The following is a 16,184-nucleotide window of genomic DNA, read 5'->3' as shown; positions in this document are numbered from 1 at the left end:
CATACACTATACCTGGTTAGGGGCCCGAGAGAAAGATTCGAATCTCCTGTAATCATCTCGGTTGGCACTGGTGTCTTCCTCACCCACAGTTTTTCCTTTTCACTTGGCCTCTACTATAGGAGAGGTGATGAAAAGGGGAGAGACAGCTCTCCACCACCAAGTAATCCTTTTGCCGATTGCCCTCTGGCTGAGAACCCAGTCACCCAACTACAGGGAACTCTATCTGTTCTACTGCTTTAATTTAAAAGGAGTTGCCATCCTGTTTCATTTCCCCTTTGAAGTTCTATTTCAATGGGTGGCAAATTCTAGCAATGACTTAAGTTTGATTTGGGCCTGGATGGGAGGGAAGGCAGGGTTGGTGGGTGTTGGGACTCAGTCTCTGACTGCAAGCTTCTCCTGCCACTGTTTCCGGGTAAGTATTGCATTTTCTCCGCCCTTTTGCACCAGAGGGAAACAACTCTTAAGGTACCTTTAACCTCCAGTTTGTTTAAAATCCCAAACCATGCTTCTATGTGCATGCACTCATACATCTATCAAAATAAACAAGAAGCTTTTTTTTTTTTTTTTTTTTTTAAGCACTTAGGGACTGGTTACTTTGGAGTTCGAGGAGAAAAAAAAATAAAACTTAGACAAACTGCTTTTCATATAAATGCCATTTCCATAAATTGCATTTTAAAATATAATTCATTAGGTGTCAAAGCATGGAAGAAAAGCAAAGATATTTGAAAAGACTTTTAAAATGAACCTGGAAAACACGCGATTCCTTTATAAAACTGCTTTAACAGTCTGTTGACAATTTGCATACATATAATTCATACTTTGATTCTACTTGTCAAAGTCTGTGCTCTAAATTTCCTTCCTCCTTGCAAGATTTTTAAGGATTTATTATTATTCATTATCTATTACATATTCCTAAAATCTGGAGAAAAGAAATAGTACCATGGTTGTTCAAAGCAGATATGGTTATTGCAGTTGCTGTTTGTACATAACTGAAGTCTTGATACTTACACAAACAACAGAGTTAAGCAAATGTAAATTGCACATTTTCTCCACACCAGCTCTCCTTGGTCTCATGAATACATGACACTCTACTAATACAAGTACAGTATCTGCACAATAGCATCGATCTACAAATAACACACACACGTGCAGGTCTAAAGAGTAATCAGAGACACCGTGCCCTCAGACAGGCACAGACATAAATGATTATTCTCACTTGACAGACCAACTGTACTGCTCTTTCCTTGTATTTCACTCCAGCCCCAGAGGGTTGGATCAGGAAAGAGACACTTGATAGCTGCTGTTTCCGTGGTTGAAATATTTGTGAAGTTAACGCATAACCTGAAAGCAGAAGCTAATAAATTATAGAGTGCTAATTGGAACTGGAGTGGAGTTGTCAATCATGTTATCCTAAACACAGAGAGACCCTCATAACCTAAAAAGGCAAAGCAACCTTCAGGAAAAGCTCCCAGTTGTTTCCAGCCTTGACCCACTCCCGCAGAAATATCGCTACCCGACAGAGCCGCCAATGGAAGAGTCCGAAGAGGTGATTCTCCTAATGGAAGCTCATTTTAAGAAGACAAACTCTCTTTTAGGGGGAAAGAGTAAACTATTTTACTGAAGAATTAATGTTTAGAGAAGCATATTGTTTAGTGAAATATGTATTGAATTTACTAGAATAATTATTACTTTGGGAAAGCGTTACCTTTTATTCGGAATTGTTCACTTTAAAAAACAAGTATAACTCAATAAGAAAAAAATCAAAATTTATCCACAATATAGGGTCATGTCTATTTCAGATTGCAGTATGTCTATGAGTTTTCCAATGGACTCTTATGAAACTAACTCCTCTAAAACAAAAATAAGAAGACCAAATATCCTTTGCCTTGCTGGAATTCATTTACTTCACCTAGAAAAGCGGCAGCACCATATTTCCTATTCCTTTGTTTTGTTCTTAGAATCTCTGAGTAATCTCTTTCATTCTGCTCATCTCCCAATGTTTCAAAATGGTTAAAGTGATTTTGCTCAAACTATCCTCCACTGTTATCATTTTTTCCATTCCCTATCAGAACTGCACAAATGAATAAGTATATAAGTATCACGACAAAAGAGATAAAAGATAAAAGGTAAAGTAAACTTTAGGAAACAAAAATAAGGAATTAAAAGTTTCTGAATCCTAATCTCTATTTGCATGACTCTAATGATCAAGTTACCAATTAGAAATTTTAATCAACATTGGTTTTCAGAGTACATGTTTTAGTCTCTACTTGTATTTACAACTACTAAATTATTCTATTTACCTTATAATTTGGAAGCTTTAGAATACTTCAAATAAAATAGTCTTCACTTAGGAAAACCAAATCAAGTATATTAAAATTCTCAACACACACACTCAAAACAACAATTATAATTGATGGGAGTGTCACAAGTTTCTTTTTTTTTCCCCATACTAATTTTCATTACTGCAGACTTGCCCTTATTTTTGGCAACTACTTTATTGGCCCCGTGCCAATAATGGTATGATTGAGAAATGGGATGGAAAACAAAACAAAACAAAAATATATATTTTTGTTATTTCTGTTTATTTTTACCTATTTTTTTCTCTTCTTCTAGTGCATTTTACCCAATGTGTAATCTATCCCCAAAAAACAATTGAATATTTTTTCCTCTACTATCATGTGATATTTTTTTATTGTACCTGCTTTTATATAGAACTTTCTGATATCTCTGGAAGCACTGCCTAAAAGTTCTTTATTATTCCACCTTGCTTTGTGGAGTGTGAAATCCCTTTCTTTCCTCAGGCAATTTCTCCTCCACACTCAGAAACCGAGAGAAGGGCTCTGACAGACAGATTTTGATAAAAAATAAAAAACATACAGAACAGAGCTTGTGATATTGTTCTTCCTTATTCAAAGACTTCTTCTAAAAACACATTTCACTGATACTTTTCTAAAGGAGTAAGAAAAGGGTCTAGGGAAATGTCAACCTTATACCCATCGAGAAAACCATAATGAAGTTGCATTCAATTAGAATTGGTGAGAAAGAAAATTATTTACAATTTTAAACTTAACATTCCAAACTATCCAGTTAATAAATAAAAAGGGATAATGCTAGCATCGTCATCCTGCACTGAAGTTTGGGATATCTGGTTATTTGATGTTTAAGTAATGATGTTATAAATAGGACTGAAAATTTTTAAAATCTATCATTGGGATACTGCCATCTCCCTTTTTCGCTTGAGAAATAAAATGTATTGAAACTATAAAAGAATAAACAATGCTTCACAGCCATAAAATGTACCAGGCTGCAGGTAATACAGACTTTTAGGAGAATGGGTTTTAGGAGAATGAGGTGGAGTATAGGTAACACTGAATCTCCCAATGTCACAGAACAGCAACAAGGCAAGACATTAAATGTTAAAATAAAATTACATAGTTTAATAGCATATAACTTTTCAGATTATAAAAACTAACTACTGAGAAAGATAAATGCCATATAATTTCACTTAGATGTGGAATCTAAAGGACAAGATAAATGAACAAACAAAACAGAGACTCATAGATACAGCGAACAAACTTGCCAGAGGGGAGAGGGACGGAGGATGGGTGAAAAAGGTGAAGGGATTAAGAAATACAAATTAGTAGTTAAAAAATAGTCCCATCGATGTAAAGTACAGTTTGGGGGACATAGTCAATAGTGTTGCAACAACTATGTGTGGTGCCATGTGGGTACTAACCAAGGGAATCACTGCATAAATTATATAAAGTTCTAACCACTACTCTGTACACATGAAAGTAATATAAAACAGTATTGAATATCAACTGTAACTCAAAAAAGGAAATAAATAATTTTGAAAAAAATAGAATGTTATTAGAAGAAAATAAACGAAATTCTGGCTGTATTTTTATAATTATTTGAGAGTGCATATTTAATTTTTGTCACTTCCTTTATTAGAGGAATTCCTAACTGGAAGTCAGTTACATGTCCTTTACTCCCCTTCTCCTTCCTATAAACAGAGCAGTTCTAAGAGTGACAGTATAGAAAGTGCGATTCACATTGTCTTTTCAGTTTCTGATTTGGTGTTTGTGCCTTCTTGTCCTGTACGTCTGTATCAATGCTCAGAATGAAGTTAGAACTATCTGGACTCAGTCTTCAAGAGGACATCAAGCTCATCGTCAATTTCAGCTCAATGGTACACAATCTAGAAATTACAAGAGTATCTAAACACAATTCTTCCAGTTGACTGTTCCTCTAGATTAGAGCAGTCTGCATTGTTTGTCTCATGTCCCACAGAATTTTCGCTGTAAATTCCTACCTCTCATTGTATTAGAGAACCTTTACCCATACTGCCCTCTTATCCAAATGCTATCCATTCTTAAGTTCTGCCTCTTCCACGAACCCTGGTCTCCACACCAGACACAATAGGTGGTCTCACCCTTATTGGTAGTCTTACCATCTAATGTGTACACCACTTAATTTGCATTTATTGTATAACATCTTGTGACACAAGTTCAGGATGTAAGAGGCTGCATCCTGTTCACTCTTGACTTACAATATTCTTTACCCTTAACTAAATATTAAGTACATTAAGCAGGTACCACCAACTATTGTGAAAAAAAAACACCCCACAAATTATTGCATTAAATGTTTAAATATTATTATATGAAAACCAAGGTTAAAATATGTTGATTTGAGTTGTGTAGTACAAGTTGAAAAAATAAAAACTGTCTGAAAGCCCATTTCAGTAAAGAAAATCTTATTAAAAGGAGTGGGGAGAGGTTCTGTCACTCTTAGTAGCAGCCAGATAGTGTCAAATATCCTTTTTCCTGCACATGTGTCCTGACCCTCAACCTCTGTCTTCTGTTCAAGGACATCCACTTCAACAATTATCCTTTCTCTTTACTGTACCATCACTTCTCCCTCTTCACTGAATTATTCCTATTAATATAAAACAGTCTGTAATTCTTGTCTTTAAAAAAAAATAAAACCTCCTTTGACTCCATCTGTCCTGTTACTAATTTCTCTATTGTCTTTAAGTGGCAAAATGCCTTAAGTGAGTCATATTCTTGCTCTCTCCACTTACTTTTCATTTTCTCTTGAACCCACTCTAATTTAGCTTGTACCACACACACACTTGTCAAGGCCATCAGTTAGCTCCACATGAACATCAATTCTCAGTCATCCTTTCATTTGTTTCATCAATAGGGTGATACATCAGTTAAGATCCTCTGATAAGCAGATGCCAAGACACATACCATGCACTTGAGGCCTTATTCACTTGTTCTAGCAAAAATACTACATCTGGCTCAGCAAACACAAGTGGGGCTACTATTTTGTTTAACTTGTATACTCTAGAGTCATTCTCTAGGTTCCATCCAGTTTCTACAGGAGCCCTAGTGAATTAAATGAAGATATAGCAACCATGAATCCTGCAACCTTTAGATCGTTAATGGTGGCACTAATCATTGTTATTCCCCTGGGATTTGATTTTATATTTGACTTACTATGATGGCCAGAGGAGGGGGGGAGGAGGTTGCAGTTTCAGAGGTTTCCACTTGGCATTCACACTGATATATTTTATGCCATAGACCTAGGATCCAATGAGCCAACCACCAAGCATGTCGATCCCAATTACACATCTGAAGAGTAAGGAATTAAGCACCAGTGGGTCCATGGATGTAGTGGACATGCTTTAGATTAGACTTTAGTCAAGACTCATTTAATATCTGGCTCCATAAGCCCCATTCTAATGGGGATTAGACGCTTCAGGTCTCTGGATACCAGTATCAACTCAGACTCTGTGTCCAATAGTCTGAAATGACCGGGAATTCTCCCCTTCCCCAGGGCCTACATTGAAGCCCCTCCCAAGAGGCCCCAGAGCCAACATACCTGGAGGTAGTCTTCAGACCACATAAGAGCACTGCCCAATTAGCCCCACAAGCAACACACACAAAGGGGGATCTCAACAGGCACCAGAGCCTGCTGGGGTGAATCCTACTCATTGAGGTAAGTCCCCCACACAGCAACCTGTAACCTGTGCACATGGCCAAACTCCACAGCCAATCAGCCTGAGGATCAAGTCCACTCACTCACTTGCTAATAGCAACCTAGGCTCAACTATAACAAGAAGGCACACACAACCCACACAAGGGACACTCCTGGAGTACCCAGAGCAGGTGACCAGGGAGACTGTGCCAGGGTCCTACAGGGCATCTACTGCATAAGGACACCTGGCCAAGACTGAGAGATATAGCAGATCTACCTCATACATAGAAAGAAACACGGGGAGGTGGCCAAAATGAGGAAACAAAGAAATACGTCTCAAATAAAAGAAGAGGAGAAAACTCTAGAAAAAGAATTAAATGACATTGAGGTAAGCAACATACCAGAGACAGAGTTCAAAACAATGGTTATAAGGATGCTCAAGGAACTCAGTGAAAACTTCAACAAAGAGATAGCAAGCATAAAAAAGCACGTAGAAACCATAAAAAAAAACCCAGCAGAATTGAAGAATGCAATAACTGAAATGAAGCATGCGCAAGAAGGAATCACCAGCAGACTAAATGGAGAGGATTGAATCAGTGATTTGAAGACAAAGTAGCAGAAAACACCCAATCAGAGCAGCAAATCAGAGCAGCAAAAAGAAAAAATAATACAAAAAAATGAGGATAGTTTAAGAAACCTCTGGGACAACTTCAAGCATAACAACATCCACATCATAGAGGTATCAGGAGGAGGAGGAAAAACAAGGAATTGAGAACCTATTTGAAGAAATAATGACTGAAAACTTTCCTAACCTGGTGAAGGAACATACAAGCCCAGGAAGTGCAGAGAGTCCCAAACAAGATGAACCCAAACAGACCCATATCAAGACACACTATAATTAAAATGGCAAAGGTTAAAGAAAAAGAGAGAATCCTAAAAGCAGCAAGAGAAAGGCAACTAGTAACTTATAAGGGAGCCCCCATAAGATTGCCAACTGATTTCTCAACAGAAACCTTACAGGCCAGAATTATTGGTAGAAAATATTCGAAGTGATAAAAAGCAAGGACCTACAACCAAGATTACTGTACCCAGAAAGCCTGTCATTTAAAATTGAAGGACAGATAAAGAGCTTCCCAGACAAGAAAAAGGTAAGGAAGTTCATCACCACCAAACCAGTATTACAAGGAATGCTAGAGGGACTTCTTTAAGACAAAGGAAAAATAAAGATCAAAATTATGAATAACAAAATGCGCAATAGCTATATATCTATCAACAATTACTTTCAATGTAAATGAGTTAAGTGCTCTAATCAAAAAAACATAGGAGAGCTGAATGGATAAGAAAACAAAACCCTTACATATGCTGCCTACAAGAGACTCACTTCAAATTGAAAGACACGCACAGATGGAAAGTAAAGGGATGGAAAAAGATATTTCATGAAAATGGAAACAAACAAAAAGTTGGGATAGCCATACTTATAGCCATACTTATAGCAGACAAAACAGACTTTAAAACAAACGCAAAGAGAGACAAATAAGAGACAAAGAAGGACCCAGTAATCCCACTTCTGGGTATTTATCCAAAGAAACCCAAACGGCTACTTGGAGGGGATGTGTGTATCCATATGTTCATTACAGCATTGTTTACAATGGCCAAGATGTGGAAGCAGCCTGGGTATCCATCGATGGATGAATGGATAAAGAGGAGGTGGTTACATATATACTCGGAATATTGCTCGGCCTTGGAAGGGAATGGGTTCTTGCCATCTGTGGCAGCATGGATAGACCTGGAGGGTATTGTGCTGAGTGGAGAGTGTCAGACAAAGAAAGACAGATGCAATGTGATTTCCAATACATGTGGAAATCTAAAGAACAAAACAAACAAATAAAACAGAAACACCACCATAGACACAAAGAACATTTTGATGGTTGCCAGAGGGGAGGGGTATTGAGGGGGTGGGTGAAAAATTGGAAGAGATAAGAAATACAAATTGGTTGTTACAAAGTAGTCATGGGGATGCAGGATATAGAATAGACAATATAATCAATAATATGCTAATAGCTATGTATAGTGAGTACTAGACTAGTTAGGGGGATCACTACTTAAATTATACAAATGTCTAACCAGTATGGTGAACACCTGAAATTAATACAAATAATATCAAATGTTAAGTGTAATTGAAAAGTAAAAAGGGGAGGGGTTGGTAAAAAGGGAAGTAAGAGGTTCAAATTTCCAGGTATAAAACAAATAAGTCATGGAGAAGTAACATATAGCATGGAGAATAAAGTCAATAATATAGTGATAGCATAGCATGGTGTCAGATGATTTCTGGACTTACGGTGATCACTTCTTTAGGTGTATAAATGTTGAACAACTATGTACACCTGAAACTGATATAATGTATGTTAGTTATATTTTTAAATAATAAATAAATAAATAAATAAATAAATAAATAAAGAGCAGTAAACTACAGCTTATCCATCCTAAGGGATGTTGTTGCAGCCCTTAGAAACATTAACAAAGAATTTTTAATGATAAGGGAGAAAGCATATGCTATCATACAACTATTTCTGCCATAAAAATAAGCTTACATTTGGGAAGAAAACAAACAAATGAAAAAAAACAGGAAGAAAACATTCTAAAATATTTACAATAGAGTTTGGGTGGTATATTTTGGCCATTTGATTCTTGTTGTGAAGAAGGCTGGAAGGATTGAAATAGGTCATCTGATTCAGGCCCTGACCAACCCCAAAAAGCAAAGTTGTATTGGCTTCCTTTTACCAAGAAGAAAAGGTCAAAGAGAAGTCAAGGGCATCCTTAACCAAAAGGCCATTCTGAGGATAAAAGGAGAGAACAGGAGAAGTGAGACAGGTGAGACAGGAGAAACTGATAATGATAAAATAAATTTTTGCCTCTTTTAGCGTATGTTCACCAGAATTTTGGGCCCCACCTAAACCTGATCTGAAGCTCAAAGCAGTCCCCCAACTTCTATAATCTGTCTGTCTAGGTCTTGGGAGATCAAAAGAATACTCTTGAGTCCCCCTTGGCATTAGACCAATTCTCTGTCATCCCTTCCAAGAGCTACAAGTGAGGACTTGTTGCACAATGTGTTGGAAGAGGATAACGAGAAAATCAGCCAATTAATCCATTAAACATGAAAACCTACTTTGGCTTAAAGAAGATGCAAAGAGTTAGAAGATATCACCCTATCTTCAGAAAGCTTGCACTTCACTTAAGTAAGTAAAATAACAGAAATAGGATGGAATTACATGTGGTTACTGCCAAATGAGACTTAAATACAGGAAAGGCAACGGTTAGTCTGAGAAGGGGATGGTGAGAGAGTTAGGGACAAGTTTTCCAAAAAATTGGAATATGAGCTGATCCTGAAGGATGAGTGGTATTTAGATGAACAGAGAAGAATGGGTGAGGAGATTCCAGTAAGCCAGGGAAAACCGGTATGGATAAGCATATCTGGGGTCAGGGACAGGCTCTTTTTTCAAGGAATTTTTCAGTAAAGCATCTTCATTGGAATTATATCAACATATTAATTTTACCTAGGTAAATTTTTGTTCAACTGGCACTGTTAAATTGTGAACAATATTTTTCATTTTCAACTAAAGTAATTTTCTTATGGATTATTACTTCTCCTTGAACAATATAAAATGAAGAGTAGATTTATCCATCAGCTTTTATATTGTTTTGTTTTGTTTTTACCACTTATAGCTTCTGCCTTTGGGAGCCATTATTTCTCTCAAGTCTAATATTCCCAGGTCATTTTTTTGCAGATTAAAAAAATTGTCAAAAAAAAAAAACATTGTCGGTGAGATTTTATACTTCTGTTAAATGTTAGTAAAAAAATTTTTTAAAAAGTGCTATTTTTACCCACTGCCAATTTTTTTCCCTCTAGATTACAAAATCTAATTATTACAAAATTAACTTACAGAATTTTTACTATTACCAGCCATTCGTATTTTATAAATTACTTTTAGCTGTAATGAATTTTACCTGTGAGATTTTAGCCCATCTGTTTTTATCTTACATTAAATATTTCTATCAATATTACTTATTATGAATTATAAAAAATACTACTAATTTGCACTTACATTTTACGTGAAACATATTTTATGAGCTGTTCTCCTTAGATATCCTATATATTTCTTTATTGTCCAAATTATAATGCAAATGTATTGTACTAAAATTCAATTCTTCTATACACTTCTGATCCCTTTGTGTTTTGCAGAAAAAGGTGCATGGCACTGGCAGAGCAAAAGTCCTGGTTGTAAGCAACAGAAACTGACTCTGTCTGATTTAACATTCATTAAAAACAATAAGGTGAACTCAGAATTCCTGGGAGGGCTTAAGAACCGGAGTGGGGTCTATGGAGCTGAAAGCAATGGCTAGACGCAGACAGTAGAACTGGTTGGTCTGGTTACCGCAGCTGCCAGAGACACCAGGCTCCCTATTCTGCCAACTCTCCTGGCCCTGGACTCTGCAGTTCTGCCAGGCCAAATTGCAGTTGCCACCATCACCAGGAAAGACTCACTGTGATCCCTGTTTCTTTGCATCTGTAGCTCTCAGTTAGAAGCCTGTGGTGGGTGTGTCTGAGTGGTGGGGGCCAGGTCACATGCCTGGCTTCTGCTGCAAGAGATCCTGGAGGAGCAAATGAAACATAGCTCCAGCCCAGAAGATGAAGGTGGAGGAATTCCCTAACCCAGGAAGGGATGGCATATGCTGGGCTATCAAAAAGAAGCTCAGAAAATATCCTGTCTGGTTCAGTGGAATAACAGATGTGGCCAAGTGTCCCAAATCCTGGCCCTTTACTTGGAGGCTATTCACCACAGAATACAATGACTTCTCTGTGTTTCTCATCAGAGCCAATCATCTGTGAAGGTTCTCAGACAGTAGGCCAGTAGAAAAATGAACTAAATTATCCAAGGTGGAAGCAGACATGTGGTCCTCTTCCATGGTAGTTTTTGCAAATGTTATAATCAAAATGTCCTTCTCTATATCTAGCAAACATCCTCTATACTGCAAATGAATAACACACAGAATGTTTTCATTAGTGTTGCAATTAAAGCAATTGAGCCTTTCAGATTAAAATGGGTAGCTGCAAGGAAGGAAAGAAGGAAGGAAAGAAGGAGAGAAGGAGGGAGGGAGGGAAGGAAGGGAGAAAGAATGGTAGAAAAAATAAATTATTGGCTTTAAATTAGAGTGTTTCTCTCAAGAATTTTTTAAATAGTTCTCATTTAGGTATTTATTACGTCATGTAGTTGCTAAAAATCACAGAACTTGAATTAACATTGTATAATCATTTATATTTAATTTAAAGGACAATTTGATACTAAATGTAATCTTAAGTATTTTATATATACAATAGATATGGCTAATAAAAATCTTTAATTAGCTAATTTCCATAACAGCATACAAGTCATAGATTGATTTTTATACAACCCAGAGATTGTGGAATGCTAAACTTTAGGATTTAGAGATCTTCATGGTCCTATTTTCAGTATGACTGAAGCTGCTATTCAAAACCTCCAAAATACAAAATATTTTGGAAGAGTCATTAAAAATAATATTTTACTATAGCAGTAGCTTTCCAAGTGATTTCTCATGTCTAGCTGCTTGTTCTGTTGGTATGTGCAGTTATTTAATCATTTCCTTGGTCTCTTGGGATGATCTGTAGTTCAGTCGCGCCCTGAGCATGCTTCTCATCCCCCTCCTTCAGGTCCTTGAACATACCTATTTTGTCTCTAATCGTCTGACCAAGATGTTTCTGTTACAGCCCAGACTGAAGGGTGGGCAATGGTCTAAGGGAACTCAAGGGTGGGGGAGGGCAGTTTCCCTTCCAGACTCATGAGTTTTCCTAAGCTTTCCAAATGCTCAGTGGTTCACCTCAGAAATTGGCTGAAGTTGAGACAGTTGGTATGGGGATTGTCAGAACTGAAACCAAGTGGTTCTCAGCACCAAGATCAGAATTCGGGAACTTTTCAGTGGTAATTCAGAATCATAGACCACCACAAATCTATCATTCTACTAGGGTTTTCTTTCACTAACTATTTAATGGGAGTGTTCATCTCAACTCTGCATTTTCCAAACTGAGTTATTAATCAGACCCATCTCCACGTCCACTGTGAGTGAGACAGGCATAGTTCAGGCCTTCAGGCTTGCCAGGGCAGTAAGCCACTTGTTTTTCTTGGCAGATACCTTTGTCTGCATGTGGTTCCTTCTCTTCTTTCCTCAGACCACAAGATTCAGATTCCTCGGAGCCTAGAGGACCCTCAGAATTATCTTCACCTTGGCTATATTTTGTGGCAAGTACCATATAGTTTAACCCTTCTTGGTTCTTGGATTCCGTTAAAGCAATTGACATACTGTCATCCACATTCAAACAAATCATGTTGCCATCTCCATCTGTGAAAAAACAAAGTTGAAAGTTATTCTAGTATCTATTTGATTTCCTTTATGTGTGATATACAGGCTGAGAATTATAACAACACCAACCTTATACGTTGGTTCAACAAACATTTTTGAGGACCGTGAAGGGAATACAAGGGGGAATACAAAGATAAATAAGACATGTGCCCTGTCCTTGAGGCTATTGCAGTTTAGTAGGGGAGCAGATATAATACCATAGGAGGTGTTGTGTGCTATAATAAAGGAGTACATAAAATGTGGTGAGAGCACAGAGCTAATTGATTCTTCCATAACAGATGAAGAAATTAATTCCTTTGTGATAGAAATTAAGTGGTCATAGGAGTCCTTTTTGTCTAAAGTGCTTATCCTTCCATCTTGCCACTGCAGCTGAAATATCTACCATTAGATTAAGTAATTTATTCATTCATTAAGATAATATTTATTGGATGCATAGTATATGCCAGGCTGTGTTCTGGGTATTGATGGCACAGAGATGAATGAAACGAACTTGTTTGTTCTTTGGGGTTTACATTCTAAAAGGGGGAGACAGACAACAAATGAGTGGGCAATTAAATCTATGTCAGGTGGTGATAAGCACGATGAGGGAAAATTCGGCAGAAAAAGGGGCAAGAAAGTCATGGTGTGGCGGCTGCTATTTTATATGAGGCATTGGCAAAATCCTCTTTAATGAGGTAACATTCAAGTAGAGACCTGAATTAAGGGAGAGAATGTGCCATGTGGCTATCTTAGGAAGAAGATTCAAGGCGGAGAGAACAGTAAGAAGTGGAGTCCTGAGGCGGGAACATGCTATTTGAATTGAGGGACAGCTAGGCATCCAAGGTGGCTGGCCCTCCTCAGCCATCCCCCTGGGACAAGTAGCATATGAAACCATTAACATTGACTGGCAAATTTAAAACTAGCTTGCTTATGACCTCAAAAGGCTGATAGGGAATGGACACAAGCCTGGCAAGTATTGACTGAGATAGAAGGAAAATGACATGAAATGTAATAATAATTGTTGTTAACACTTACAGAGTACTTACTATGTGTCAGGCACTATTCTAAGATATATGCATATATTAACCCATTCTTCTACAGAGAGTGCCAAAACAATGTATACACATTTTAAGACAGGAAAACTGTATTAAAATTGTAATATTCAATATATACCTATAATAAAAGATGAATACAAGTCACGTTTGACTTCTGCAATTACAAGAGGTGCTCAAAGTGGTTACCATCAGCATCCAGACATTTGATTACGGCAAACTACTGCTTGAGCAATGTTGACCAAAGTATCCACTTGTATACATTTTTTTGGCACCCCTGGGATTAAGCATTATCCTTAATACTTAAGTATTATCCTCATTTAACAGATGATGAAATTGAGGCACAGAGGTGTTATATAATTTGCCCAAGGTCACACAGCCGGAATTTGAATCTAGATTGTCTGGCTTGAGCCTGTGTCCTCACAAACATTCACCCTCAAGGAGAAGGGGGAGTTGCTGTGCTGTGTGAGGAGGACCCACGTAGGTGGGCAGTATGCCCTATGGGAGTCCAGGAGCAGCACAGACTCAGACACACGTGCGTATGGCATCGGGGTGGGAGTAGAAAAATGGGCAGCCAGAGGGTAATTACCTTCCACACAATTATGCTCATATTATTTTGTCTCTCCCTACTTCGAGGCTAACTTCCTTACAAAAGTCTAAGAATCCTTGTTGAAACCTAATAGCAGAACTTCTGAAATATTTCAAAAAATTCTGGGTAATCAAAAAGAGAAATACACAATACAATGTAAAATGAATACACAAACGTACATTGTGGGAATTGTTTCTTATCCATATTTTCCAATCTTGGGGTATTAGTACATGGATAAAAAAATTATGATCAGAAATATTACTATCCTTTCATAACATATATTTGAAAAATCAGAAATATTTCAGTAGATAGATGATGGTCTTTCCCTTTTTCCTCATCCTTCCAGCATGAGAACATCCAATGGTGTGGGTGACGTCGGCTGGGCTGCCCACCCTCGGCACTCAGCTTGATCTACACCCAGGTTGGGTTTGTTTGGAATGAATTTCAATTGAAATATGGGGAAAACAAAATAATTTCAAAGGACTAAGGGAAGCATCATTGTACCTATTTTTATAATATGGGGAAAATGAAATAATTTCAAAGGACTAAGGGAAGTATCATTGTACCTATTGTACCAGTGGAATTTAATGAATCTACCTATTTACCAAATTCCAAGCCTGATACAAAGCTTATCTTTTTAGAAGAACATATGAACTGCTATCTGTACTCTATATTATTAGGAGCTCATTTCTTTAGCATACACCCGCCCCTACCCACTGTCCCACTGACAAACAGGATGGCCAAGCTGCAAGCTCACAAGTTCTTTGGCATCATTTCATGTTCATCTTCATTGTTCAAACATTATTATAGCACATTTCAAACCACATGAATAGTTGGACAGTGTTGTAAAATATTTCCCCCATAGAAACGACTTTATCAGATGCCATGTTTGGTTAGTGCCTAACTGGCAAATATCTACGGAAGGATCTAAATGTTATGATTATTGTCAATATGTACTAATAGCCATCAAGAAACTCATAAGAATAATTCACTATGTATGATAATAGTGATAGAAAATATCAAAAAGTGAGAGAAAGAAATAAAATATTTAACTTTAAATAGTCCAGTGGCCCAGATTACTGTGGAAATTAGGCTATTCCTAAAGGGCTTAAAGAAATTAGGGTAAAGAAAAGTTTAAAATTTCAACAAATACTTCAACCTGTGATATAGGTCTAATTATTCATATAACCGACTGCTTCACTGCCAAATTTTTATCCCATTAAATAGCATATTGGGAAACTTTCTAATGAAACAGGATTTTAAATTTTTTGGCCTGTTGTTAAGTTATTTGAAAAACAACATTTATGTAAGGCAAATATATGCTTTTTTTTTTTTTTTACAAATTCTGGCACTGCATTTCAAGGAAAAATCATTACCTAACTGCTTCATTGGTTTATGGTACTTAGAGCAATATTTAGTAACTTGACCCTGGCAAACTTTCAGCAATTAGTACATCTTCTTATTGCATAAAGAGATGGGGGGGGGGTGTTTGTTTTGTTTAAAAACTACTGAATAGAAAGCCTGCAGGTCAGACCCTAAAGCAGAGATTCTGAACAATGGCAGCACACACTCAGCAACCCTCTCTTTAAGAGGGAAATATTAAAATAAAGACTTCCAAGTAAGACAGGGTATTAACAGACGAGACATATGCCGGCTGACTGGCTATGTTTAGAACAGCAGAGGAGCATTTAGATTTGTTTCCTGTGGAACTCTCTGGGACTGATGAGGAGATGTTTACACAAATGTTTGGATGAAGTCACTGGGATATTTTTACTAGATGCCCAGATATGTTACTAATCTTCCTTCTCTATTCCCTCTCCACCCCATTAGGTCAGTAGGACCATGGGATAGACACGGTATTATTGCTGTCTGCAATTCTAACGCCCTTTATTATTATTTTTTTCAAAAAAGCCTTTCCCCGTGGCTTTCTTATCTTCTTATGTAGCTCCAACGATAACAGTGAAGACCGACACTTCACTACTTTTGCTAAACATGCCCGTAGGTCTGCAAAGCAGCCAACTATTATTAAACACATTCTCTTTTATTAAAAGGGTAATTAAGTTTAGGCTTCCCTTGAAGGGACTGTTTTATGAGTTGCATCCTTTTCAAATATGCAGATTTTATCATTCATTCTATTTCTTCTC

The 16,184-nt window shown here is 37.2% G+C and overlaps 1 protein-coding gene across 2 annotated transcripts in view; it reads right to left on the bottom strand.

The window, feature by feature from the left end:
- Positions 1–11,194: 11,194 nt before the first annotated feature.
- ROS1 (ROS proto-oncogene 1, receptor tyrosine kinase) overlaps positions 11,195–16,184 on the bottom strand; it is a 97,144-nt gene continuing 92,154 nt past the window's right edge. For both annotated transcript variants that reach the window (XM_081032931.1, XM_081032932.1), the window contains exon 44: positions 11,195–12,399. In XM_081032931.1, the coding sequence (XP_080889057.1) occupies positions 12,092–12,399 (308 nt within the window). In that variant the 3' untranslated portion in view covers positions 11,195–12,091. The remainder of the gene's footprint in view (positions 12,400–16,184) is intronic.

This window comes from Rhinolophus hipposideros (assembly GCF_964194185.1).
Source record: "Rhinolophus hipposideros genome assembly, chromosome: 3".
Taxonomy (NCBI): Eukaryota; Metazoa; Chordata; class Mammalia; order Chiroptera; family Rhinolophidae; genus Rhinolophus; species Rhinolophus hipposideros.
This window is presented reverse-complemented; position numbering and strand designations above follow the sequence as displayed.